General features: G+C 38.9%; 1 protein-coding gene across 1 annotated transcript in view; it reads left to right on the top strand.

The window, feature by feature from the left end:
• ksr2 (kinase suppressor of ras 2) overlaps window positions 1-25,551 on the top strand; it is a 107,704-nt gene extending 82,153 nt beyond the window's left edge. The window contains exons 12-21 of the mRNA XM_068311342.1: window positions 116-284; window positions 1,253-1,294; window positions 3,320-3,389; window positions 9,210-9,258; window positions 15,782-16,143; window positions 18,626-18,722; window positions 18,881-19,014; window positions 19,888-20,022; window positions 23,613-23,742; window positions 25,405-25,551. Coding sequence (XP_068167443.1) covers window positions 116-284; window positions 1,253-1,294; window positions 3,320-3,389; window positions 9,210-9,258; window positions 15,782-16,143; window positions 18,626-18,722; window positions 18,881-19,014; window positions 19,888-20,022; window positions 23,613-23,742; window positions 25,405-25,551 — 1,335 coding nt within the window. The remainder of the gene's footprint in view (window positions 1-115; window positions 285-1,252; window positions 1,295-3,319; window positions 3,390-9,209; window positions 9,259-15,781; window positions 16,144-18,625; window positions 18,723-18,880; window positions 19,015-19,887; window positions 20,023-23,612; window positions 23,743-25,404) is intronic.
• Window positions 25,552-27,529: the final 1,978 nt, after the last annotated feature.

Raw genomic sequence — 27,529 nt, 5'->3', positions numbered from 1 at the left:
ATGAAATTAAAGTGGAGGAATTTTATGATTACCTAAATAAAAGTTTCAGGATCACCACAATTAAAGTTTAAGCAAAGCTTCTTTTGAGCTTCCTCGTCTGCTTCTCTTTTTTCAGGATCACATCTCCGTTCCATACCAGCCAGACTCCAGCAGTAATCCCTCATCTACCACTTCCTCCACCCCTTCCTCCCCAGCACCTCCTCTACCCAGTAGTGCTACTCCCCCTTCGCCGCTACATCCCTCCCCACAGTCAGCACGGCAACAGAAACAGTTCAACTTGACAGGTATTAAAATTTAATGAAACATGGATTCTCTCGGACTTCAATATTCAATACTGTTACTTAGCCTTGATATACTTTACATTCCCAGAAAATATCGTTGTGCACAGTATAGTCTATCTGAGACGAGTTTAGAAATTTCTAGATTGAGATTTTGCCTCATTATTATAATTATAATCATAATCATTTTATCATCTGAAAATCAACTTCCAATCCTAATGGTTACAGTGCAAACCTGATACATAATTTAAATGTCTAATTCACAATGCATTCAGAAACATGCAGAAAAAAATGCAGACTTTATTAACAGTACCATAATGGCCTAAATATAAGACGACCCTGATTATAAGACGACCCCCTCTTTTTCAAGATTCAAGTTTGAAAAAAGACTTTTTGAACACCAAATTTAATTTTTATACAGAAAATAATTACAGTACATCTGAAACAAATGATTACAACAATATATTCGAGAGAAAAAGCATGTTATTGTGCCTCATTGAAATCATGGAAAAACTGTCTATCACATCCTAATATCTGAACATTTAAATATGTAAACTAAAGTGCCATCACATTTGTAAATGAATGTCACCAACCCTGCTACCATCCGAGACACTTTTCTCCAGATTGTCACTACGTTTCCCCAATTTTCTGTTTTCTCTTATTTTATTCTCTTTTCTTTCTTACTGCTATTATTTCTTTTTCTTCTTCGTGACAGGGGTTTGCTTTGGCCTGGGGAGTTAAGTTCAGCATTCGCTTTAAAGATATCTTGCGCCATCTAGCGTTGTGAATGGGTATAATGTCTAGACCCCGAATGTAAGACGACCCCCACTTTTTCAGTCTTATTTCAATGCAAAAACCACCGTCTTATATTTGGGCCAATACGGTATATGAATGAATTTGAGAATATATCCTGGACTAAGAGTCACATCAGACTTAAGATCAAACTCCAGCTCTTCCCTTGTCTCTTTCCGCAGCATCCAGTTATTTCAAATACAAACAACAGTTCATCTTTCCAGGTATGTACCTCATAATTGATCTTTACCCATAGTGCACTGCAAGCTTCCAGGTAAACGTGAGATAGAAGAGGGTTCTTCTCAGTGCTGATGCAGACCATAACACCTTTTCATCACTTGTCTCATTTGGGCCTACTCATGATTTGTCAATGCCCAGCCTCTGCTTTTGCCCCCACTGGTACTGCACAGTCTGCTCATTCAGTAGGTTATTTCAACCCAGACAGTCTGAAATGGTGTGAGGAAAAGATTGAGATGTCACTGCGAGTTGGGAAGACGGGCTTTTAGGAAGGCATAAATATACAGCACAGAGAATGGCTTCTAGGTTTATTTTATTGTAGTCACAAGTGCTATGCAGCAGGTTAGAATTTTTTAATACCAGTGATTGCTCATCCTGCTATTATAGACATTTCAAATCGTCTGATTCGATGTTAGCCAGCAGGCCACAGGGACCTGACCCCACCTACAAATGCCTAACTGTCTGCATTAAGTTGCTGCATCTGTCATGATTGCAACAAGTCTGAGCACTACATCACATTTCCGTGGGCTGCTCTCACAGCTCTTAATCTTTTCTCTTTCTCCCCCACACACAGCATTTGGAACATTTATAGTAGATGAACCGACAAATTGTTGTACTGTATCAATACCGGTTCAGGACCTACCAGACTCAGAGGTCAACTGCAGAAACCTGAGTCAAAGGTCACTGCATACATCACAGACAACCAACAGCACATGTTGTTCTCTGTTTTTCAGCTACTGGTCTTTATAAGCAGCACAAAAACATGGTCAAATGCTACCACTTACTGTTAGTTCAATCAGTGCAACACCATGGCACTGAAAAAAACAAAAGAGAGCAAAACAAAAATAATCATTTAAACCTCTCAGGGCCAATTACAATATGGTTTGAAAGGAATTAATTTATTGTCTGTATGCAAGACTTATTTTCAGTCTCACAAAAGACTTGAGTGTGTAGTTTTACTTATTTTTTTATATAGTTTATTTTTCAGTAGAATGCAGGGATGTAAGAAAAAAAAGAAAAAAAAGAAATGTACTTTATTAATCTTGCACTCACATAAATTATCGGGATACCCTGTTGAGTCTGTCACAGCGTTAGCAGATCGATCGACTAGCTCAGATTCACATTATTTTCCAGTGGTAAAGTCTCCAGTCTTTTCAGTAAATCCATACAAGCATCCATGCAGAAGCCACACAAGCAACACAACTGCGTACCGCTGTTTGAAAGATGTTGTGTGCCAGCCGAGGGAATGTATTTAGCGGCTCCCGCTTTGTGTCACAAATTTTCAGCGTCACATTCTGAATGCTACACTCGACAAATGTTTTTAACTGAAACGGTGCATTTTCATTGCACTCAAGCGATGACAGCATGCGAGAAATGAATGGTTTTCTTTGCAACTGATTTGATAAAGAAAAATCGTCAGCAAGGTGTTCTGATGTTAACCATGCTTTGCACTGGCCCCTAAAATCTCAGTACCTTGAGGGTCTCTTTGTAAAACTGGTTTATATTGGCATCATGGGTTTATACTGTGCTAGGTTTTACTGTCTCTAATTTCAGTATTCAAAGAAATGCAGAACTATATTGTTATAGATGATTTTAGTAGGACTACAGTATTTAAATTTACTGTAATAACGTGTCTGAGACCTGGTTTCATGCCATGTGGTTGCTATATGGAGATTTTATCTTTCATCATATGGCAAACTAAAACTAAGAGTACTAGAAGCTTTAGCTGTGCTGATGGTTTTGGTTCATGTGTTCCTGAAAAAGTTACTGAGACTTTTTTTCTTCTCTATTTAACATTGTCTTCACTATCAAAAATCTCTACTGGTGCCACAAACATAAGCAGCTAAAGCTGATCTTTTCATATCTCTGTAATCATTGTAGCTTTAAAAGGATCCATTCAATTTTTCCTTTTCCTTTTTTTTTCAAACACAGAAAAAAAATACGAACAGTGCTAAAAAGGGTTCAGAGCTGAATGCAGTGGCGGTTATTTCATATTTTTCCCATGTTTTTAGATGTTGCTCCAGAGGCTCCGCCAAGCAGAGCACCACAGCTCATCCTGCACCCCGTCCTTTCTGAACCAGGGTGAGTGGAATCTTTTAACGAGGAATTTAATGAAACGATGCCGACCTAAAAAGTAACTCTGATCATCATCAGGCCCATGTATTCTCTTTGTCATCTTCCTCTCATCTGCATGCTCCCTCACATCCTCCTCTTACCACTGCTGCTGGTCAGAAGCCAAGTCAAACTTATTGGAGCACAGCCATTCGGGTGACAACTTTAATGTGAGAGCCGACATGACGAATACCGAGAGACTAATGTTAGATTGGCCTTTAGTTTACGCTACACTTGGGATGCCAAGTGGATTTCCACTGACTCTTTGAGAAAGCCAGTGGTCACAGGCAAACAACCGGAAGAGGGCGAGGAGTGATGCTTTTCGACCCAGATGTTAATTAGATTTGAATCTCAATCTATCATAAGAAACAAGACAAGAGAACTCCCATCTGTGAGGGGGAACCATACCAGTAGATCGTAATGGTTTAATCAATAGCAAATAATGTCACTGTTAATTTTGTTTTCAAAATATCAGCATGGTCTTGAAAAGGTCCTGTATAGAAAAAGGTAAGTGCTATGAGTTTTAAATTAAGGTGCATGGCAGGAGGTTGCACATCTTAGTGATTTATTTGGATAAAAAAAATCTATATGAGGTTTTCATTTGACATTCAGTCGCAGCTTCCAGCTTTTAGATGCAGAATAGTGAGTGAATTGATTTAAATCAGAGGCAAAGAAATGGCTGTAATTCATGGTATGTATTCAAAACAGCAGGCTTCTATGTATTTGAAAAGAACGAGCTTGTGTGAAATATATAGAGACACTCTTTACCTTAATCCTTTTCATGTGTCATTAAGCTCATTTTTGCACTTTCAATTTAAATCAAGTGGTTGTGGTAGTGTGTAAGGTGTAAAATATGAATGATTGAAGCATCTATTTTGTCCAGAAGCCTTAAAGAGTCACCATTCTCTTTGTGGTCAAAATTTAGCATCTCAAAAATGCCATTTAAGGGAACCGTGAATGTGGATAGAGCTCAGCTTCGTATTATACATTACAATAAGGTATTCTGATTCTGATCAGCTGCAAACTAGCAACTCTATAGTTTATAAAAGACCATCATAGAAGTATTTGGTTTTGAATTAGGAATCCCTTTTGAACGTAGACATTTCAATAATTAAAAAAAAAAAGCAGCTCTTATAACAGATTAAGATGCTTGCAGCACACATTACGCCATGCTGAGTGTCAGGATCCCCCAGCCTGTATCCACATTTGTCATCTTAAAAGGCTCCTTTATGTCATTTTGGCAGCTTATAAATACTTAATTCAGGGCTCTTTACCCTGTCGGTAGTGCATCACTTCACATGACAGCCTTTGTCTGATGTTTGCTAGCAGACAGAATTGACAAGGTGAAACCTTCACACAATGCTCTGTCACTGGAGAGAGATGAATTGTTTTCCCTTCTGGTGTGACTAGAAGCCTGTTTCACAAAGGGCACCAAGAAAAGAGCGGATTAAAGTTTAACACCTGACTTGAATGAGCCTAAAAAACCAATAGGAGCTTTTGAAGTTTTTTTTTTTTAGCCAAATTAGGTAAATTTAGCTCTTCCAGCCAGATCTATTCTAGCCAGGTCCAGCTAGTAGAAATAATGTGAATGCATGCTGTGGTTAAGCAACCTGAGAGGCTGACCATTTATCCACTGTTGGAAAAAACAGTAAGAGTGTTCATAGCAATGAACAGGGCTGACTTTAAGAAACATTTGAGAAATTCAAATGGTAAAGATTAAAAGAGTTGATCCAGTTTCCACAAGACAAAACCAGAGAGGAAAACAAGCGAAGTATTGTTGATCTATTGAAAGCACAAGCCATGGGAAATGTAATTCTGCGGAGTCATGTGTTTCTGATGTAGCTCCATGGTATAATCCTAAGAAGTGCTGTGGATTCAAGGACATCCTGACAGTCTTTAATACAATTCTCTTTCACAATCCTGACTCATTCTGGAGTTATTCTGTCAGGTAATTACTGCCTGGTAACACCAATGAATGGAATATGTTGACACAACCTCATTACTGACATTCACCACAATGAAATCATTCATTCATTCATTCATTCATTCATTCATTCATTCATTCATTCATTCATTCATTCATTCATTCGTCCATTCCTTCGTCTGCTCTCAGGTCAATACAAACAAAAAAGAAAGCTTAGTCAGTCTGAACTTAGCTGGTTTATTTGAGAAGCTTACTTCATAAAACTCCAGGGTGTGTAAGTTGACTTGTTTCTAAAAGATGAATATGTTGTTATGCTATATGGTCACAAGACCAGGAGCTGGTTTTTAGGTCTGTGTCCAAAGTCCCTATTTCAGGAAGGGCTTGTGTAGTTGTGTAGAACTGAGTCAGAAAAGAATTTCAGAAAAAAGAAAACACTGTCTGTATTTTAAAATCGGTTGTCCAAGTATTTGTAGGGAAGCTGTTGCGATTATTATCAAAATGTGAGTTTTGGACCTACTTGATAGATATTTGTGAGTAGTAACCCTGAGTCTGAAAGAAATTACTTCAATGCAAATTACCACCGTATTGAAAAACTAACTCGCCCCAAAGGAAGGTATGAAGACTGAGGACAATATGACGTCTGTAAGAATGTTACATCCAGAGCAACATGACAGGGATCACACCATCGGCATACTGGAGGCAATTTGAAAGTTCTTTAACAACTGACAATGAAACTAAACCCCATTAAAAACATATAGTGTTCGTTGAATGAACACCGAACAGGCAGCTCTGAATAATGAGGGCTCTGTCCTCCCACAGCGAGTTGAGCCAATCAATGAGGCCTTCAATCACATCTGTTATCATAGCTGATGAGGGACAAACTGATTTGGCAAAATATTGTACACTTGAGAGCTTTCACCATATTATATGTATATTCTGGGCTGCACAATGGCACGGTGGTTAGTGCTGCTGCTGCCTCACAGCAAGAAGTTCTTAGTTCTGATCCACCTGTGGCATTTCTGTGAGGAGTTGGTATGTTCTCTGTCTGTCTGCATGTGTCTTGGGGGTTTTCCACTTCCAAAAAAGCATGCAACCTAGGTGAATTGGACACTCTAAATCGACCGGAGACGTGAGTGTGACCATGTATGAATGTCAGCTGAGATAGGCTCCAGCAAATCCACATAAGCATCTGAAAACAAGATGATTGATTGCCTCTAAAATAATGAATGAATTATGAAGTTAATCCATCCATCCAGCCATCCATTTTTTTTTGTATTCAAGATCATAATTGTCTCATCTGCTACAGCACTACTCACTGCACCACCCATTAAGTTAATCATTGACTGTACCTGTAAATAAAAATGAATTAAATGTAGATTATTCATGAAAAAACAAAACAAAAACAGACACTAACCAACCAAATACAAACAAATATTTTAGAAAGATTCATCAAATAATTAAAATTCATCAGAAAATTCCCTTTTGAACAGAAGCTTTGTCTTAAAATCTATCCCCTGGCAAAAATTTGTTTTGATTGTGACAGGCAAGTTATTGAATGTGAATGGATTAATAAGGACTTGTTTTCTCACTTCCCTGTTGAAAAGTAGTGGGTGGATAGGCAAATACACAAGTGTAGAATGTGGTGGGAGTTGTTGATACTATTGATTTATGGTGTTCCCCAGCCAGAACAAACAAGGTACTTTAAAAGCTCTCTTAAAGATTCAGCTTCATCGCCATAATCCAGTGCGGTACTTTACAATGAAATGTTGCTGCAACTGCCTCCATGCTATATTTGCAGAAAATACATCAACAGATATAATAAAAAATGAAATAGCCAGTAAAGTATAACAAAAGTCTATAAAATATGCACTAAAGGAAAAAATGGGGAGAAAAACTCCCGAAAAACTTCTGTCTTTCAGCCTCTGCTCATTATTATGTCTCTAGTTTGACAGTTTCACCAATTTCTCCTTTTCTTGCTGTGGCAGTCACCCAATCTCTGCCTTTTGACAATGAAAATATATAATAATGGTTTTGAAACCCATAGTCTTCTGATTTAATTAATGCTATTGTCCCTCCCGTCCTTCGTCTTTGCATGCTCTCGCAGTGGCAGCTGGCAGATTCCTTCTGTCTTAATGGCCTCAGTCCAGGGTTAATGAGGGCCTGTCTCAGACCCCAACACTCGGCAGGTACCCCTCATTAGAGCAGAGATGGAATCACTGGTAGGGGCCCTTAGCACCACAGGAATCACATTACTTTTTATGCTGGCTCACCTGTGGTCTGCCCGCCGAGTCTGGGATTGCTTTGCCCACCATTATTAATACAGCACAAAGGGGTTGTGAGGTCACCTGGTGCTGGTACACGTCCAGTTAGGTGGAGGAGAACAAGTGGGTCCATTTGTGGTTCATCCTTTTCAAGACCCAGGGTTGTACGGTAGGTGGAGGCGTAACACAGCCAGGTCAGAAATGAATGGGGGGACTCATCAGCTTGAAATCAGCTTGAAAATTCATAAAGAATTTGTGAAATTAAAATTCAGGAAGTGTCATCAGTGATTAGGAGTGCTCTGTGTTGTGTTTCATCCAGTTCACATTGTATTGATTTATATGCGAAATGATATTTACATGGATGTGCTCCTGCTACTGGTCTAAAGTATAAAGACTTCTGGTGCAGTATTCACTTCTAGCGTAATATCAGCAGGAAACGTTTTAGGAACCAAATCCACTGCCTGGATAACTAACGCTAAAAATAAACAACATTCGAAAACACAAATTAAACTCAAGGATGACCTACTTGGAAACCAAAGAAGAGAAACTCTTTTCATTTACATTCTCGCTTGTGTGGTATAGACGCTGTTTTATCAGTCGTGGTGAAAATGGCTCTTTTAGTAATCATTAAGATGGCCTCCGTGTCGCAACTAATTTAACAAGGAGGGATTCTGCATCATCTGACTTTCTTGTGTTTGAAAAAAGACTGAAAAGCTACCCACTCACAAAATAAAGTGGACAGCTGACAGCTTCAGAAACTATGCAGCTTTATTCTATTGTGTAATCGTGCTCTGGCGCATAAAAAAGGAAAAAGAAAGAAAAAAAAGCCAAGCCTCAATAATAATGAACTGTTCAGTCCCTGTTTCAGCAGCACTCACCGATTCAAGGCTTCACCTCTCCTAATGACACCACACACCGGCGCGATCAATGGGCAATCAGTCCAATGAAGTGGGAGGAGCCTGCTCTTAAAGGGCCAGCTTCAGCCGGGACTACTTACGTATATTCACTCTGATTGTAGTTCTGACATCAAGCTCAAGCAGCAATTACATCAATGCTCACACACACACACACACACACACACACACACACACACACACACACACACACACACACACACACACACACACACACACACACACACACACACACACACACACAGTGCATCGAAATTTGGAAAAACCATCAGACATACAAATTTGAATACCAAGCACACCTTTCTTTTACAGATATAAGATTCGAGGTTCAATTTTAAAGAAAAATAACGATAAGGTGCATGGAGTGTTATGTCATTTTGTATTCAGTCAGTCTCCCATCTAATGACTTTCTTTTAACAGTCTTCCATTCTAGAGGGAACTGCAACTGTCAAAATATCCAACATAGCTGCGGTAACTAAATCTTTTTGGAGGTATCATTAAATGTTGCAACATTGTCAGGAAACCAGAAATCCAAAATGGTTCATTTGCACTTACATTTTGCAGTAAAGAATGAAAATCTAACAGATGGCGCAAAAAAAAAAAAAAAAAAAAGCATGCGCTCATTATTTTAAATGGGCATAATGAGACCTACTTTGTCTTTATTTATTGGTCCAATTGTTCTTTGTTTTAGGAATGAAGGAAACCCTTTGCTTCAAATCGAAGTTGAACCTACATCAGACGTGAGTTCTTCTTATCATTTTGAATTGTTCCCATTATGATGCTGTTGAATAAATGTACACTTTCCACTCTTTCATTTCTTCACACAATTTTGTCGGTGATATCAGTGACATTGATTCAATTAGCATCAATTTTAACAGCTTTTTGCTTTGTTGTCCATCCGCCAAAGGGGACATTTAAGGTTAACCTTTTTTGCCCATCTGTACATTCGTCTGTCCCAAGTGTGCTGTTTGCTCTGCACATAATGGGATGTGATTTATTCCAACGTTTTTCAGTCCGTGTTTTAACCACTGTAACACACCTTTGGCAGTACAGCAGTTTGCTGAATGGTGTGAACACCCAGCGCCTCCCAGATCATTGAGAGCGTTGGGCTTGAATGGCCTCTGATGATCCTGCAGTGTGGGGTTGTATTGGGGATTGCTCTCTACACAGTATGTTCCTGAACTTTATATTCATGCCTGCGACAGCTGAGAACCCAGTCTCACATAGTTCGGTTTGTAGGAAACAGCATCCAGAAATCTGGCAGTGCTTTGTGACTGAACTGAGTTTTCATATCCCGGTTCCTGGATGTCTCAATGAGACTCTCTTCCTCACACATAAGGTAGGTGTCATGGCTGCTGGAGGAAAAGTGATAAAGAATCCAATTATCTCTGTCGACTTTTTCGGGGAAGTATACTAAAGTAACTTTGCTTCTGACTTGTAGGAATGTTTTCTGTATTTTATATACACATTTACTTACTCATTTTGCAGAGTTGCTTTGTTTTATGTCTTCAAATTGAAATATTGCCAACAAACTTATGTGTTGCCATTTAATTACAAATATATAACCTGCAGAAACAGACATTACAATATTAGCAAAGTTCACCGAATGTAAGATAACAAATATTACCTATATACAGACATGCAAACTGGTTTTCCACTGCACCGTTAAATAAAACTGGTTTGACATTTGCTTGGTTGGACACCTAGAGATGTTCCTGTTCTCTCACAATTGGTTTTGTCAACTTGTTTACTTTGAAAGCAGAAAGAAGGAATAAAAAAGCTTCACCCATCGTCATTGTTTTTGCTGCCACAATTATATATTTTGAAGAAATATGATGCATAGTGCCTTGAATGGTATTCCAGAAGGTGTCTTTGAGTAGGTGCATTTCATTCCTGCTGTACACTAAATTTAAAATCAAATCAGAATAAATCAGTTGGTTTCTCCACTGGGTGATTTTTATTTTCATATTGTCATAGCTCTCTCTCTCTCTCTCTCTCTCTCTCTCTCTCTCTCTCTCGCTCTCTCTCTCTCTCTCTCTCTCTCTCTCTCTCTCTCTCTCTCGCTCTCTCTCTCTCTCTCTCATATTTTAACAAAAGTGTTCTACTTCTCTGTAATATTTCAAAGGACTAAGAACTCAGGAAAAGTTTTTTTTCCATTTTATTTTGTGGGTAAAGGCAGGGGGACAGGAAAGGAGAGAGGGAGGGGATGACAAGGAGCAAAGGGCCCTGCTGGATGAGCTACTGTGTCACCCGAGGTCTATTGTATATAGAGACTAGATACAAGTGTGTGTTCAATATGTACTACCTTTTCTTTTTTTTCTTTTTTTTTTACATATATCTGAATATTTATGATGTAAACAGTCACCCTCTCCCTCTCTCTCTCTTTCGTTCCTTCTCTGGCAGGCTGCTGTTCTCTTTAGTTCTCTGTCATTTCCTTTCTGTCTGTGGATTTCTACGACCGAATGACGTGTTCTGTCTGTTTATCATCTCCCACTCTCTCTTTCATAAGCTGGCCTGGTGATGTGCAGGTCATGTTTTTTGAATACCACCCGCCCAATTTTAGGGCCAGTCCGTGTTGCTGGACTTACAGAAATATGCGGTTATGAATCCCAGGTTTGAGTAGTGAGTCAGTGAAGTAGACGACATGAATGCCGGGTTGCTATCCAAGTTAATGATCCTGCTGGGAGCAGCCTTGCTCGTCTTCCCCCTCATCCTTTTTCTCCCATTCAAATGACTGGGAAGGTCTAAAGCTATAATTAACAGGCAAATTGTTCCAAACAGTGTTCTTAATTGTTGAATAATAGCAATCCAAGTAACCCTCAATTAGGGTCCTGAACTCTGTCTGACTCTTTGTCTCACTTTCTCAAACATTGTGTGTTTGGGCAATAGAGAATGAAGGGCAGAAGATTAGAGGTTAAAAGTAACATTATTCTGTAAAGTATTGATGAATTATTTAAAAATGTAGCCACAAGAGGACACAGGCCAGTGTCTTATTTTGCCGGTCCCAAGCCCGGATAAATACAGAGGGTTGCTTCAGGAAGGGCATCAGAGTTGCGTCAGAGTCTGGACATTGAATGTTGGAACTATGACAGGAAAAGGTAGAGAGTTGGTTGACATGATGCAGAGGAGGAAGGTAGACATACTGTGTGTCCAGGAGACCAGGTGGAAAGGTAGCGAGTCTAGAAGTTTAGGAGCAGGGTTCAAGTTGTTCTATCATGGTGTAGATGGGAAGAGAAATGGAGTAGGAGTTATCTTGAAGGAAGAGTTTCTTAGGAATGTCCTGGAGATAAAAAGAGTGTCGGATAGAGTGATGAGTCTGAAGCTAGAAATAGAAGGTGTGATGTTCAATGTTGTTAGTGGGTATGCTCCACAGGTAGGATGTGAGCTGGAGGAGAAGGAGACATTCTGGCTGGACTTTGATGAAGTGATGCAGAGCATACCTAGAAGTGAGAGAGTTGTCATTGGTGCAGACTTCAATGGACATGTTGGGGCAGGAAACAGAGGTGATGAGGAGGTGATGGGCAGGTTTGGTATCCAGGAGAGGAACGCAGAAGGACAGATGGTAGTTGACTTTGAAAAAAGGATGAAAATGGCTGTAGTGAATACTTTCTTCCAGAAGAGGGAGGAACATAGAGTGGAGGTAGGAGCACACAGGTAGACTACATCTTGTGTAGACAGTGTAACCTGAAGGAGATCAGTGACTGCAAAGTAGTGGTAGGCGAGAGTGTAGCCAAACAGCATAAGATGGTGGTGTGCAGGATGACTCTGGTGGTGAGGAAGATGAAGAGGGCAAAGGCAGAGCAGAAGACAAAATGGTGGTAGCTAAAAAAGAAAGAGTGTTGCATGACTTTTAGGAAGGAGTTAAGACAGGCTCTGGGTGGTCAGGAGGTGCTTCCAGATGACTGGACAACTGTAGCTAATGTGATCAGGGAGACAGGTAGAAGAATACTTGGTGTGTCATCTGAGGATGTACAGGAGTATATACAGAGAAAGAGGTTAGCTAAGAACAAGTGGGACACAGAGAGGACTGAGGAGAGTAGACAGGAGTACAGGGAGATTCAGCGTAAGGTGAAGCTAGAGGTAGCAAAGGCCAAACAAGGGGCTTATAATGACTTGTATGCTAGGTTGGACAGTAAGGAGGGAGAGACTGATCTATACCGGTTGGCAGTACAGAGAGACAGAGATGGGAAGGACATGCAGCAGGTTAGGGTGATTAAGGATAGTGACGGAAGTCTATTGACAGGTGCCAGTAGTGTGATGGGAAGATGGAAAGAGTACTTTGAAAAGTTGATGAAGTTGGAAAATGAGAGAGAACAAAGACTAGAAGAGGTGACTGTTGTGGACCAGAATGTAGCAAAGATTAGTCAGGATGAAGTGAGGAGGGCATTGAAGAGGATGAAGAGTGGAAAGGCAGTCGGTCCTGATGATATACCTGTAGAGGTTTGGAAGTGTCTAGAAGAGGTGGCAGTAGAGTTTCTGACTGGGTTGTTCAACAGGATCTTGGATAGTGAGAAGATGCCTGAGGAATGGAGGAGAAGTGTGCTGTTGCCCATTTTTAAGAACAAGGGAGATGTGCAGAGTTGTGGCAACTACAGAGGAATAAAGCTGATGAGCCATACAATGAAGTTATGGGAAAGAGTAGTGGAAGCTAGATTAAGGGCAGAAGTGAACATTTGTGAGCAGCAGTATGGTTTCATGCCAAAAAAGAGTACTACAGATGCAGTATTTGCTTTGAGGATGTTGATAGAGAAGTACAGAGAAGGCCAAACAGAGGTGCATTGTGTTTTTGTAGATCTGGAGAAAGCTCATGACAGGGTGCCCAGAGAGGAACTGTTGTATTGTATGAGGAAGTCTGGAGTGGCAGAGAAGTATGTTAGAACAGTGCAGGACATGTATGAGGACTGTAAGACAGTGGTGAGGTGTGCTGTAGGTGTGACAGAGGAGTTCAAGGTGGAGGTGGGACTGCATCAGGGATCAGCTCTGAGCCCCTTCTTGTTCGCTATGGTGATGGACAGGCTGACAGATGAGGTTAGACAGGAATCTCTGTGGACTATGATGTTTGCAGATGACATTGTGATCTGTAGTGAGAGTAGGGAACAGGTGGAGGAGAAGCTAGAGAGGTGGAGGTTTGTCCTGGAAAGGAGAGGAATGAAGGTTAGCCGCAGTAAGACAGAGTACATGTGTGTGAATGAGAGGAACCCAAGTGGAGGAGTGAGGTTACAGGGAGAAGAGATCAAGAAGGTGGAGGATTTTAAGTACTTAGGGTCAACAGTCAAACAGAGCAATGGAGAGTGTGGAAAAGAGGTGAAGAAATGTGTACAGGCAGGATGGAACAGGTGGAGGAAAGTTTCAGGTGTGATGTGTGATAGATGAGTTTCAGCTAAAATGAAAGGAAAGGTGTACAAAACTGATGTGAGACCAGCGATGTTGTTTGGTCTAGAGACAGTGTCACTGAAGAAAAGACAGGAGACAGAGCTGGAGGTAGCAGAGATGAAGATGCTGAGGTTCTCTCTGTGAGTGACCAGGTAGGATAGGATCAGGAATGAGTACATCAGAGGGACAGCACATGTTAGAGGTTTTGGAGATAAAGTCAGAGAGGCCAGACTGAGATGGTTTGGACATGTCCAGAGGAGAGATAGTGAATATATTGGTAGAAGGATGCTGAGTTTTGAACTGCCAGGCAGGAGGCCTAAAGGAAGACCAAAGAGGAGGTTTATGGATGTAATGAGGGAAGACATGAAGGTAGTTGGTGTGAGAGAAGAGGATGCAGAAGACAGGGTTAGATGGAAGCAATTGATTCACTGTGGCGACCCCTGAAGGGAAAAGCTGAAAGGAAAGAAGAAGACTGGTGAATTATTTAAAGGCTGCTTTGTCACTCAATGAGCTGCTGCCCATACTCACAATATTTTCTCGTAAGCTGACCCGAAATCGTTGGTAATCTTAAGCAACTTACAATAATAATTATAATAATAATAACAATAATCACAGATTCCTGATGATGTCATTTGCTGTTGAGATATTTTTCTTGGTGGCCTTGTTTACGTAGACATTATTAGATACAACACTGCTTCATGTCAGCGCCCCACGTATATGCCTGGGGAAATATTTCATGTCAAACTGCATCATCGACCATCTGTTATCTCTCACATATGTAATTGTTTCTATCCATAAGTGACACACAGAGTTCATCAGCAGACTCATTGAGTTAGGTATACAGTATACGGTATAGCTTTGTGCCACACATTCCTGATATATAGAGTTTGTATGTGGCTAAAAATACACATTTAACAACCCAATCAGCAAATAAATGGGAAATGACTGAGAAACAACAGTGATCAAAAAGGAGGTTTGATTTCCCATTGTGCTCATTTTGAGAAGTGATTTAAAGTGGCACTGCAGTAGCTAATAAAATCTGTAAAGACATATAAATAATAAAAAAAAAAAGTTAGATGCAATAGAAAATGAAAGTTTAAAGTGGGAACTTCTCTAAGCTTTTTTCTTTTATCTGTCTTTTTCTGTAAATGTTTTTGCATGTGTGGTTTATTGCATTTTATCCTTTCTTTCTCTCCTTGTCTTTTAGTGTCTTTTGACATTCTACTGTGTTTTTCTCCAATGGTTGGTGAAGCTTTTTGTGATGGCAGCCTTATGTTCCACCTTAACATTGTTAGTAGGCTTCCATCAGCAGCTAGCATTAGTGGTACCCTGGTTCCAGACAGTGATGAAAATGTGGTATAAATTTGTCTTTTATACCACATTTTATTCCAAGCAAGTGGAATGGATTTGATGACAGTCGACTGACAGGGTGCTGAAAAGAGCACTTAAAGGACAGACTAATGAATTTGGCACGTTGTAAAAGTGTGGGAGGAGTCTGAACAAATTATTATAAAAAGTGGATGGGACAATAGGGGACTATAGGGGGTGTTCGGTGGATCCTATATTTGACATCCTTTTCTGGGGAGGAGAGATCCCCTTAATCTTGCCTAGCTCAAATTATAAAAGACACCACAGGCATCAAAATGAGCAGATTAACAACTATGTGTGTATTTCACATCAGAAACGTAGTTTGGAGGACGTTTTAATATTTGTAATCCTCCAGATGCTGAATGGCATTTATAGGAATTTAATATTTGATATCTTCTTAGAAATGTTCCACACCACCTTTTTTTATTTTATAACAGCATTTTTATCACCATGCATACTGCTGAAATTGTGAAATGAGGGCCTGCAGCTACCAAAGGACAGTAAAATTTTGCCTTTTGACAGAACGAAGAGGGCAACGATGAGGATTCTGGTGATGAGTTTGAGGAAATGAACCTGTCGCTCCTTTCGGCTCGCAACTTCCCACGAAAGGTCAGCCAGACCAGCATCTTCCTTCAGGAGTGGGATATCCCTTTCGAACAGCTGGAGATTGGTGAGATGATTGGAAAGGGACGCTTTGGTAAAGTGTTCCACGGACGCTGGCACGGGGAGGTGGCCATCCGCTTGATCGACATTGAGCGTGACAACGAGGACCAGCTCAAGGCTTTCAAGCGTGAGGTCATGGCCTACCGCAACACCCGCCATGAGAATGTGGTGCTCTTTATGGGAGCCTGCATGAGCCCCCCGCACCTGGCCATCATCACCAGGTAAAGATTGAGGTGAAACAGAATGTCTTAAAGATTGAGCTCAAATTCAAACTTATTTTAGTTTTCATACTGACTGTTTTGTTTATAGATTTCAACATTTTAACTCTTGTAATATAAAAAAGTCAGAGCTGTGTTCTCGTTGAAAACAGTCATCGATTTCCTTTTCAATAAATTTGCACAGGAAAATGTTTTGATTTTTGCTACTCTCTGTTTCTAATCAACACAAGCTGTCAAAAATATTTTCCAATTGTTTTTTTTGTCCAAAGTGTACGACAAGAGATACTTCCTAGTAGCTTCACAGATTCATATTTAAATGCGTCACAAAACTCTGCTAGCTTCATTCTGGTCACAAATACCTTTGAAGTACCAGACTAACTGAGTGATTGATTGAGATGCATGATTGCTGTTGATGCCAGATGAAGTTATCGCAAGAGCAGCGGAGACAACAGATGAGCTTCTCAGAAATTGTCACCTCTGATTGCTAAAAAATTGTTGTAAATGTCAAGGCAACAGGTGGCTATGTTATCCACCAATGCTCTGCTTCTTCTGTTACACTGTTGAAAATAATTAAAGTAAAACACATGATCTTTACGGTCTTGTAGCCCAAAGCAAAACAAGACAAACCCGTTAAATTAAAGTGTATTTTATTGGTTTGTTAAAGGTGAAAATCTTCTGCAAATTTCATGGAAATGTATTTTTTAATTTTACCTTTATCTTAAATTGCTTCATTTATTACAAATCGTTGAGGCTCTATTGCTCGTGGCATAGAAGACAGGACCATCTGTGGTTTTACTGCTGAGTTTTTTATCTAATAACGTAGCATAATTACTACTTTTCATCGCACATAAGTAACTTTCCTCATTAGCTTTTTCTTTCTACCAAATGCTGCCTTTCAGGCGTATATGGAGTGATATTGTCTGTGGTATAGCAGTAATTGCTGTCAGATGATATAATGTTTATGCAAAGTGTGGACTGAAGTGACACACAGACTATAAAAACCCAGCCCAAGGGAAGAGAGCTACTAAAAATGCAGTTGGGAGGTTGGGAATGAATATGCATGAACTGTTGGCTTCAGGTCGTCTGGTGGTCACCTGTGTGGCGCAGTCAGGGTTGAGGGCTTCAGGTGTGAAGCAGGGGGATGTTGAAGAGCTGTCTTTTAATACACTGTTATGATGGCACCTCACCAGAAATATGACAACACCTCCACGCACCACTGCTACACCCTGTCACTGAGTGGGCCCGCAATTCACTTTAGGATGATGACATTTTATTGTCTAACAACTTCTCAAACTGCACTAACTCAATAACACAGTGTCACACATATGAACATCAGGATAAGCTTGAGTTTTTTGTGCAAATTGTTAAAAATTAGAAAAACAACCATTTAAATGAAGCAAGTTCAATATGTGAACTGAGAAGATAAAGGCTTTTATACGCTAGTTCATTAAAGGAAAGTATTTGAAAAGCTAAAGCACCGATATCTGAGTTCATGGTCCAATATGAATGTTTTCACATTGGAACTTTTTTCTTCATCCAGAAATAAGGGATTCCGGTGTGTTTGAAGATAAAGTTGTGTGCTGATGAAGAAAGTGAATAAAGGACAAGGTGGTGCTAAACGGATTCCAATACATTATCCCAACAGTAGAAAATGAAAATGTGTCCTTTAATTAGCTGTTGTGTTATCAGCCTTCTTGTCATTCTGAAACGTGTCATCAACTTGGTGCCAAAGTGGTTATAAAGCCCCTACGTAAGCAGTTCAATGCAAATAATAAATGCAGACTAATGTAATTAATTTATTTCATGAAAAACGAGCTATGCTGTATACTTATCCAATTTTCTATGCTAATAAAACACAAGTTTAAAGCTTGTTAATACCCTTATTATATCATTAACTGTGAATTAAGCTGTGAATTGCTAATCCGGAAGTCATATATTTATATTTCTTTCTTTCAAGGCAAACTTGTGAGGGTGATCAACTAGCTTTACGCTCTAGAACAATAAGGTGTGGACGGCATGGTGGGTAGCGCTGTTGCCGCACAGCAAGGCGGTTCTGGATTTGCGTCCTGCTCTGTGCGGAGTTTGCATGTTCTCCCCCGTAGCTGCATGGGTTCTCTCCGGGTTCTCTGGCTTCCTCCCACCTCCAAAAAAACGCAGCTTAGGTGAAGTGATGATACCAAAGTGTCCATAGGTTTCAGTGTGTGCGTGTGGTTGCTTGTTTAGGTGTGGCTCCGGGGTGCACTGGCATTGCACCCGGAGTGTCCCCTGCCTCGTGCCCCCAGTCAGCTGGGATAGGCTCCAGCACCGCACGACCCGCAACAGCGGACGAAGCAGTTAGCAATGAATGATTGAGAACAATAAGATTATTCATTGAAACGCTCTTTATCTTTTTTACAACATAATAAATATACCTCGTGTTGACTGAAGAAAAGCAATATTATGAATTACAGAAGGAATTGAGTGATTGTTTTTTCCCCTGTCACAGCTTGTGTAAAGGTCGGACACTTTATTCGGTGGTGCGGGATGCTAAAGTCATTCTGGATGTCAACAAGACTAGACAGATTGCACAAGAGATGGTCAAGGTAAAACATCTCAACATAGATTTTCCGGAACACACTGGAACACACATTGAATTCTATAAAAACGACGTGTGTGTGTGTGTGTGTGTGTGTGTGTGTGTGTGTGTGTGTGTGTGTGTGTGTGTGTGTGTGTGTGTGTTTGCGTGTGTGTGCGTCCTCAGGGGATGGGCTACCTTCACGCTAAAGGGATTTTACACAAAGACATGAAATCCAAGAATGTGTTTTACGACAACGGCAAAGTTGTCATCACCGACTTTGGACTCTTCACCATCTCTGGGGTTTTGCAGGCTGGCAGGTAGATTTGTCTGAATTATTTTTCTGTACATGAACCACAGGAAATGGTCTTCGAGTCATTATTATAATAGCATTGATACAAACACTCAAAACAAAATGACTGTGTGAGTAATTATATTCTTCGACGGTTCTTTGTTTTTGTATGTTCTAAGACAGGAAGTAAGGACAGTGTTTCTTTTCAGATTTGTTAATTTTGTTCCAAACGGAAACTGCAGTTTCCGTTTGGAATTGACAGCCGCTTCAAAGTACTGCTAAGTCTTTCAAAACAAATAGAACTGAGGGGTTAATTATCATCTAAATCTTTCAATGAAAATAAATTGTTTGATTTCACAAAATTTTGTTGCTGTCATTGAGTTAAAATTCAAATTGCCTTCAACAATTGTGTTTAAATTTGATTGATTTTTCTTAAATCTGGCCACAGGTGAGAGGGGACTACGTCGATTTTTCTCTCTTCTTTGTGGATTTTCAAAACATAGAAACTGCAAGCATCTGCTTTTGTCTCGCTCTTAGCATGAGCGAATGACGTGTCTCTGCTTCCATCTTTTTTCCTCCTTTTTACATCATTAAACTGCAGTTCTGTAGTATCATCAGCACATACCTCGAAACTGAAATTGTTTCATTGTGTAACATAGATTGTGATAAACTCTTTATTGGACTGAAAATAAATTAATAGGTGGGTCCCTGTGATGCAACCACAAAGCTAATAGTGCTCACACTTTTCTTAAGCAGTAATTGAAAAGCAACATTTTTCACTTATCCTCTCACGGCTGTTTGTAATGGTAATACATTGTGAAGATAATTGAGCAATACAACATATATAAGTGCTTGGCAGCTTGATACAGCAGCTCAGTAAATGCATCTCGATCTTCTTCAGCCGGAGAGAAGACAAACTGAGGATTCCAAATGGCTGGCTGTGTCACCTGGCCCCAGAAATCATCCAGCAGCTCTCTCCAGACACAGAGGAGGACAAGCTTCCCTTTAGCAAACAGTCAGATGTCTTTGCTTTTGGGTAAGTGAGCTCTCCAATCCAATCCAATCCAAACTTTATTTGTTGAGCACTTTACCACAACCGCAGTCGACCAAAGAGCTCTGACCTGATGGCAGAGAGGGCTTCCACACCCAAAATGTGTGACTGTATTCGATGACTTCTCTCCCACTTACTTACTTACTTTCACAGATCTGTGCCCTGATGTCGCATGAAAATGAGGTTACTCTCATGTACAGAAAATGTGATATAACAGTTGTGCTCCTGTGATTGTAATACATTAGATGTCCAACGTATAGGTATTTAATAATAAGGATGAACAATTTTAAAACATTTTATTTAAAAAGACATGACTCCACTTAGAATACACTAGCTAATTTTCCATGCATTCCTGACCTGACTAAATGAATAGACACTCAGTTATAATGGCACTCAGAGAGCAAATAATGTACAAATAAGCATTTAGAATAGATGGCTCTCGAGTTGTTCCCACATATTGGTATGTTTTGAAGCCTTAGTCAATCAAAAGATAGAAACCAAATTAAGATTTTTTAAAAATTGATTGGATTATTGCAGGAGGAGGTTAAAATATAGAATTGTTGAAGAGTCAAGAGACATCAGCTAATTTATCAGAAAGGATGATTTTGTATTCAGAATTCCAAACAGCTGGTGTCTTGGCAGAGTGTTTGCAGAGTGAGGGTCTCAGCTGTGCAGAAGGTGATGGGCCTTTATGTTTAGACAGCAGCAATGGGAGTTTGTGGAAGACATACTATGCAACATACCCACAGCTAAGTGTGTTAAAATGGCTAAAAAATTGTATTTACATTACTTTACTGAGCATTATCACAATGTTTCTCTGACTCTGTTTCATCTGAGAGAATCAAGACCATAGTTAATTGTACAAATTGCATACTTGAATTACTTGAAGAGATGATTCAACATCGATCAGTGGAATAATTAAGGAAATGTAGGTTAAAGAAAGGAATTAGATGTCTGTGTTGAATCACAGAGCAGCAGACCAATAACACAACCAATTCCACGATGTTAAATATCTTAAACTCCCCAGCAAGCATTCACAACTTAAAAAGCCTCTGGGATAAGAGGTGAAGCAGCTACAAAGTTTTTCCTTCATGTCCTGTAAATTTTATATAACACAGAAATCTACCATGAGCTGGATGACTGACAATTTCCAAAGACATTCCATATGATTAGTGGTAAATGTGAACATTCAATTGAAATTTCAGTTCAAACTTCATTGAATCAAAAAAAAAAAAGAGACAGTCATGAATTACTGTGATTCCATCTGGATTGTTGTTGATTCTGAATAAACATTGGTGTTTTTATCACATGTCCTACGTGATGTGACTTGAATCAAGTCTGTAACAGTGTGTAACATGACTGCTTCTGCAAATACATTTCTACATTTTGAGAAGATCACTGCACTCCACTCCACAAGATTTAAGAGAGAGAAAAAAAAAATCTGGTTAAAGGAAGGCTCTGTGAACCAAACTAAGCTTTCCATCTTACGACCTTCATGTGGGAAAATGTTTCACAAAAAAGAGTTCAAAGGCACAGTTTGCACAAAAACACAGAAAGAGAATCAGCTGAAGTTGTGAAATATCTCAAAATTGGATCAGAGCCTGCAGTAATTAGAATACAATAAATATGACACTACAGCCAGAAGCAGGTTAGTGGTGGCTTAGCATAAATGTAACATTTAGACTGGTACCATTCGATGTTAACAAAACTTACCTGCTGCTAACGGTCTCTATATAACATGTCCTTTTTGAAGAATTTAATGAAATTTAGTCATGTGGTTGCAGATTAGGATCAACCATCTCACCTGTCTCTCCTTCAGGCTCTAACAGCATGAGCATAGTGTAAAAATCCATCTGAATACTTGGTAGTTTTGTAGTTTTGTTTTGTTTTTCTTTCATTCTGGCTGGTGTGGAAACATAGTAAGGCAACACTGCTGCTTTTGGAAGAAGAAAATCTCTCAGTTGATATCAGCCTAGGTAACGTAAATAAAAGACAAATCATTGCTTCAGTTGATAAAATTCAATATATAATATAAGTCAATTTGATTATAAATGTCTGTTGTCCACGTTGTCTGCAGGTGGGAATGTGAGCCTGTGTGTTTGTCTGTCTTTCGTGTGGCCCTTCAATGAGCTGGCGTGTCATCCAGAGTGTACCCCACTTCTCGCCCATAGCCGGCTAAGACAGATTTCAGTAAATCCAAGACATGCATGGTTGATAAGAGCTGTAGACGAGATCGTCATACTCATATCCTCTCATCCTCTAGAAAATGGATGGATGGATGGATGGATGGATGGATGGATGGATGGATGGATGGATGGATGGATGGACGGACGGATGGATGGACGGATGGATGGACGGACGGTCATAACTTCTGGTTATGAGCCAGACATCGTTTGGCGAGAGCTTTTTCCAGGAGTCCTGCTGTCATGATGCTTTTTGCCAGGAGCCACAAAGTCAGTGTATTTTTTTTTTTTTAACAGATTAAACAAATGACATTTAAAGGGTTAACAGTGAGCTTTAGAGATGTTGATAGGCTTAATGTTACCTGGAGGGAATCTTACTGTTTCCACTTTCCAGTCTTTAACATAAGCTTAATCGTTGACAACAAACTGTCAGCATTAGCTTCATAATTAACAAACAGTATTAATCTCATTAAATTCTCATCAGACTTTCACACAAACCTAATGGAGGTATTATAATTGTTGATATTAAAATATTATTGATACACAGATAAAACAATGATATTTATAGGAGTGACCTGAAACAGAAATACTGCTGAAAATATAACTTAATTATTAGTGTCATTTGTCAAATATAATGCAGTATTTAATCCCTTGTGTCCGAAATCACATCCTTCCCTTAATTTCTCTATTCAGGTTACTGCGTCTCCCACCACCCCAGCTCCTCCACCCTTCAGTCCATTTTGAAATTTAGCCTAAGTTGATTAAAAATCCATCTGGCTCCTGTTCTTCCTCTGTTGACATCACTGAATTATTTGTGAGCGTGGACCCTGCTCTGTTGTCTTCTTGCACAGACGGATTTTCAGATAGGCCTTCATATGCAGATTTCGTCATCATATCATTTTAAAGGGAAAATGAGTGCAGTACTATTGCACAATGTCCAGCTGCTCTGTCAGCCTTTGTGTTACCTTGAGGTGACCCTTGCGGCTGTTTTACATATTCATCAACAATCAGCTGCCACTTTCTCTGCTACTTCTGGCGAAGAGCTATTTTTATGCTGCTTAAACATGACGTGCAGGAGCAATAGGAAATTACACAAGGGTGGTGTATGCTAATTTTGCATGAGCATTAATTAAAAATGTGCCGTTTGTTTAACCCTTGGATGAAATTTCTCTGTAAAACTTGAAGCGAATGACAAAACTCATCCATGAAATGCACTTTTTTTGGAGTTGTGAGTTAATCTGCTATCTGACCAAAGCCACAGAATGTGATGTTTCATAGTTAGAGATATCAGTGTTAGTTGTAGCCACTTAAATTTGTTGTAAAATGCACATCATTGTTCTCTTGAAAAGACAGACAAAAGGGTTTACCTGCTCCAATCCTCTATCTTCATAGCACCATCTGGTATGAATTACATGCACGTGAGTGGCCTTACAAGAGTCAGCCAGCAGAGGTGATCATATGGCAGATCGGCAGTGGGATGAAACCCAACCTTGCCCAGACGGGCATGGGGAAGGAGATATCAGTAAGTCTTTCTTTATACTGCCTAAATTTATGTTTACAACCTTTCAATTAATGCATATTTTCCATGTTTAAAATGCTCGCAATATGGCTCTTTAGACAATAATTAAAACCATTTTAGAAGAATTCTTGAAAGTGCATTTTCCACTTGAAAAACATGACAGGGCAAATATAAAATGCTGAAGATTTTTTAGCTTTGGGCATGAATAAATTAGAGTTAAATTAATGTAAAGCAATCCTCTCTCACTAAGGAGGCAGGACATACTGTACCCTATATTTGGCCAGTAATGGGACACAGAATTTACATTTTTATCTTTAAGCCAATTATGAAATAATTTCCAATAAACACTGGTTATAATACAAAACAAACTAACTTAAATATCCTACGTCTGCAGAATGGTTTTAATTTGTGATTCATCAACAACATAAGAAAGATGAATATGACAAAGAAAATGATATTAAATATGTCAAATACATAAATAATAAAAAAAACAACAACAAAGCCGACAACAACGATAAAGGTGATGACAAAACAAACAGAGAAGACAAAGTAACAAGGAAGACAACACCAATTATCATGATGATTATGAAGACAATGGTTAATGACAGAGATGCTGAAGGAGATTACAATGACAAAGTAACAATGAAAAATAAAATGAAAAAGACATTGCAGTAACTGGTTTCAACAAAACAAATCTTATTGAAATTACAGGAAATCAAAGCATGTTTTTGTCATGAAGCTTGAGTCAATCAAGGTAAAATCCAACTCAATTATTCAGTAGTTTTATAGTGATATTAATATTAAATGCCTCGTCAGATATTATTATTTGGTGCTATGTATTGTAAATAAAATTCAATTTGATTTGATAAGCTGTTTTCCAAAATCCGCACCTCTGCTGGATTTTCTGGCCATTTTGGTGAGAACACAGAATCCACTGGCCAAACAGTAACCAACTTTTCATTGTTAAACAATGACACCTGTCACCTTACACCGTTGTTTTGTCTTGTTTGTCTTAAACCGCATCCCAACTTCAGGTCACACACCTCACAGTTGGAACCCTCCTCAGACTAAAAAAAAAAAAAGGCATTGTAGCAATCAGACCGAAAAATTATCAATAAGATAATGAGAAATGTATAACTTTAAAAATATTTGGCCATTAATAGAAAACCAAACTGCTTTCATTGATTTAACAAGCAAAGCATTTCCACATTCAGAGTCAGTAGTTGGTGGGACATACTATTAAAAGTGAAAACAAGAAAAACAGGGAAAACTGAGGAAATGGAGGAGAGGAACTGTATTTTTAAATATTTTTAAAGTTTCAAAGGATGATAACACATTTATAATTTTCAAGATGTGCTTCACAAGGATTAAAGATTTTCTAACATTTTACATTCCCATTTTTACCTCTCAATAAATCCATTTGGCACTATGGACTATTCATGAACTTTTGTAATACAGACGTTATGTAATTGGTTCTTATTAGTATTGGCCATGTGAACCAGGTAATGATCAAGCAACCATTACTAGTTAAATCAAATAAAATTTGTTCCTCTATTAAATGAGTATTTCAGAACAGTTTTTCTCAGTTAAGACTGTAAACAACTACACCTTAGTACAGCATGTTTAAATGCAAATTGTGAAGAGCAATTTTTTTTTTTCCCCCAGGATATACTCCTTCTGTGCTGGGCGAACAAGCAGGAAGAGCGGCCCAGCTTCTCCAAGCTGGTAGATTTACTGGAAAAGCTGCCAAAACGGAACCGTCGCCTTTCCCACCCAGGGCACTTCTGGAAGTCAGCTGAGTATGTCAAATGAGTTAGGAACACAAAAAAAAGCTAACAATTAGCAACTATTAGAGAAGCAACCACCATAATTACATAAATAACCGAACCCCTTAAAGAACTGAATCCAAAAGCCAGCCCAGTGATGAAAACTGCCCATGTTGTGTGTTTTTTCATAGAACGTTCGCATGTGTGTGTACAGATTGACTGTCCAGTATCTGAAAGCAGTGGGGACTCATAATTTTTTTGGTTTGCTTTAAACCATACTGGATATTTTTCCTTTGGTGTCCTTTATTCTTGATTTGATTCTGTCATTTTACTTTTGTTTTTTCCTGGATGTATTTTGCTCGTGACATTCAACTGCTCACATCATCCTGGACTTTAGAAAAAAAAACTTGATTGTATAATTATCAATTTTTTCCATGTCTTTTATTTTGAATGAATGTAACTCTTGTACATTAAGTATTGTACAGTTTCATAACATTGTCTTGCCATTTCTTATGTCTGTCAACTGTGTAGACCATTTGTCACTGTTACTTCATGGTCCCACATGTATGGATGTCTATACAGATTATGTTTGTCTGTAGTCTTTATGAAATTGAAAAATGTCCTAATATTTACAAGGTACAATTTGAATGTGAAAAAGCTCACGTCCCTGTTTGTGAAGGGATGTGTTGGCACGGTTCTTTCATGGGCAGCTGTTCTCTGACCAGCCTGTGCTTTGATTTTGTCCTGTGAACATAAAGTGAGACATTTGAACAATAATTTTGGACATGAAGAAAATCCCAGGACTCACTGTTCTGTGACGTCACTGACACTGGAAATGTATTTTACAGAGATAGTTATACTTCAGAAATGCTATAACTGAGCCCCCCTTCTCAGTTTATATTGTTTTAGTTCAAACAGCTGTTGATTGATACAGAATATAAAACCTACTAATACAAATTGGAACCTGGCCACTGATGTATGAAGTTCACAGACCCTAATCAGTAAGTTTTGAAAAATTATAAATTAGCTTTCTTTGTTGTATATAATCCTGTTTAATGAATCAAAGTTGGGTACACTTTGAGAGACAGAATGATTTTAAGGATCCAAGCGTTGTAATAATGTGATTTTAAAACAGTAACAAGAGAGCTTACAGTATGACCTCTACAAGGGCAAAACTGAGATTGAGTTTTTTCAAATATGTTGAGATTTTCAGTGTTGCAGTAGCTTTCAATTGGAACTCTTTAATTTCTTGCCACAAGCTGAATTTTCATCCAAGACCTTTGTTGAGTGGATTTAAGAATGTTTTTCATAAGTTGATAAAATACTTTCATCGATCATTTAGAAATCAGCTATGTGAAGGTGTGTTCAGACCGAATGTAAAATTAATTTTAATATAAACCGGTTGGAGAAACTAAGAGGGGACATGAGCAGATACTGGATTCATTGAAAGTACAGCCAAACTACATGCTGCATCTTTGCTAAACAATAAACAAGACAACAGTGATCAGTAAAGTAATAATTAATGGTGAAGTTCTTATTACTTAGCAAGTCTGTTAGCAAAACTATTTCAAATATATCACACCACCATTTTCATTTAGCCACCATAAAATATGATCACACCAAAAAAAAAAAATCCTTCTGTAGCAACTGAACTGACAAATGACTCATTTAATTCCCATCAATATTTGTGGAGTTTTAATCTAGCCCTTATCTTTGTCCCGAGTTGTCAGACTGACTGGAGGAGCCTAACATGAGATTATACTTTCGTTAAATTTAGGAAAAATTACTACATGGTAAAGTTTTGGAAACAAAGATGTGTGACCTGCCACTCAATCCACATCAGTCACTTTTCTCACTTTGTAAACTGTCAGATGAAATCGCTCAGATCCTGTTTTTGTAACACGTATGTGTTTCCGAAAGGATTCCAAAAAATCTCAGTGCATCTCATCTGGATGCCAAAGATCGAGATGAAGATCTTAGTTTAGTTTGAACACACCTGAACAAATGCTTTCTAATGCCTCCAC

This window comes from Antennarius striatus, chromosome 3 (assembly GCF_040054535.1).
Source record: "Antennarius striatus isolate MH-2024 chromosome 3, ASM4005453v1, whole genome shotgun sequence".
NCBI lineage: Eukaryota > Metazoa > Chordata > Actinopteri > Lophiiformes > Antennariidae > Antennarius > Antennarius striatus.
The sequence above is the reverse complement of the archived record's forward strand: the minus strand, read 5'-3'. Positions and strand labels throughout refer to the sequence as shown.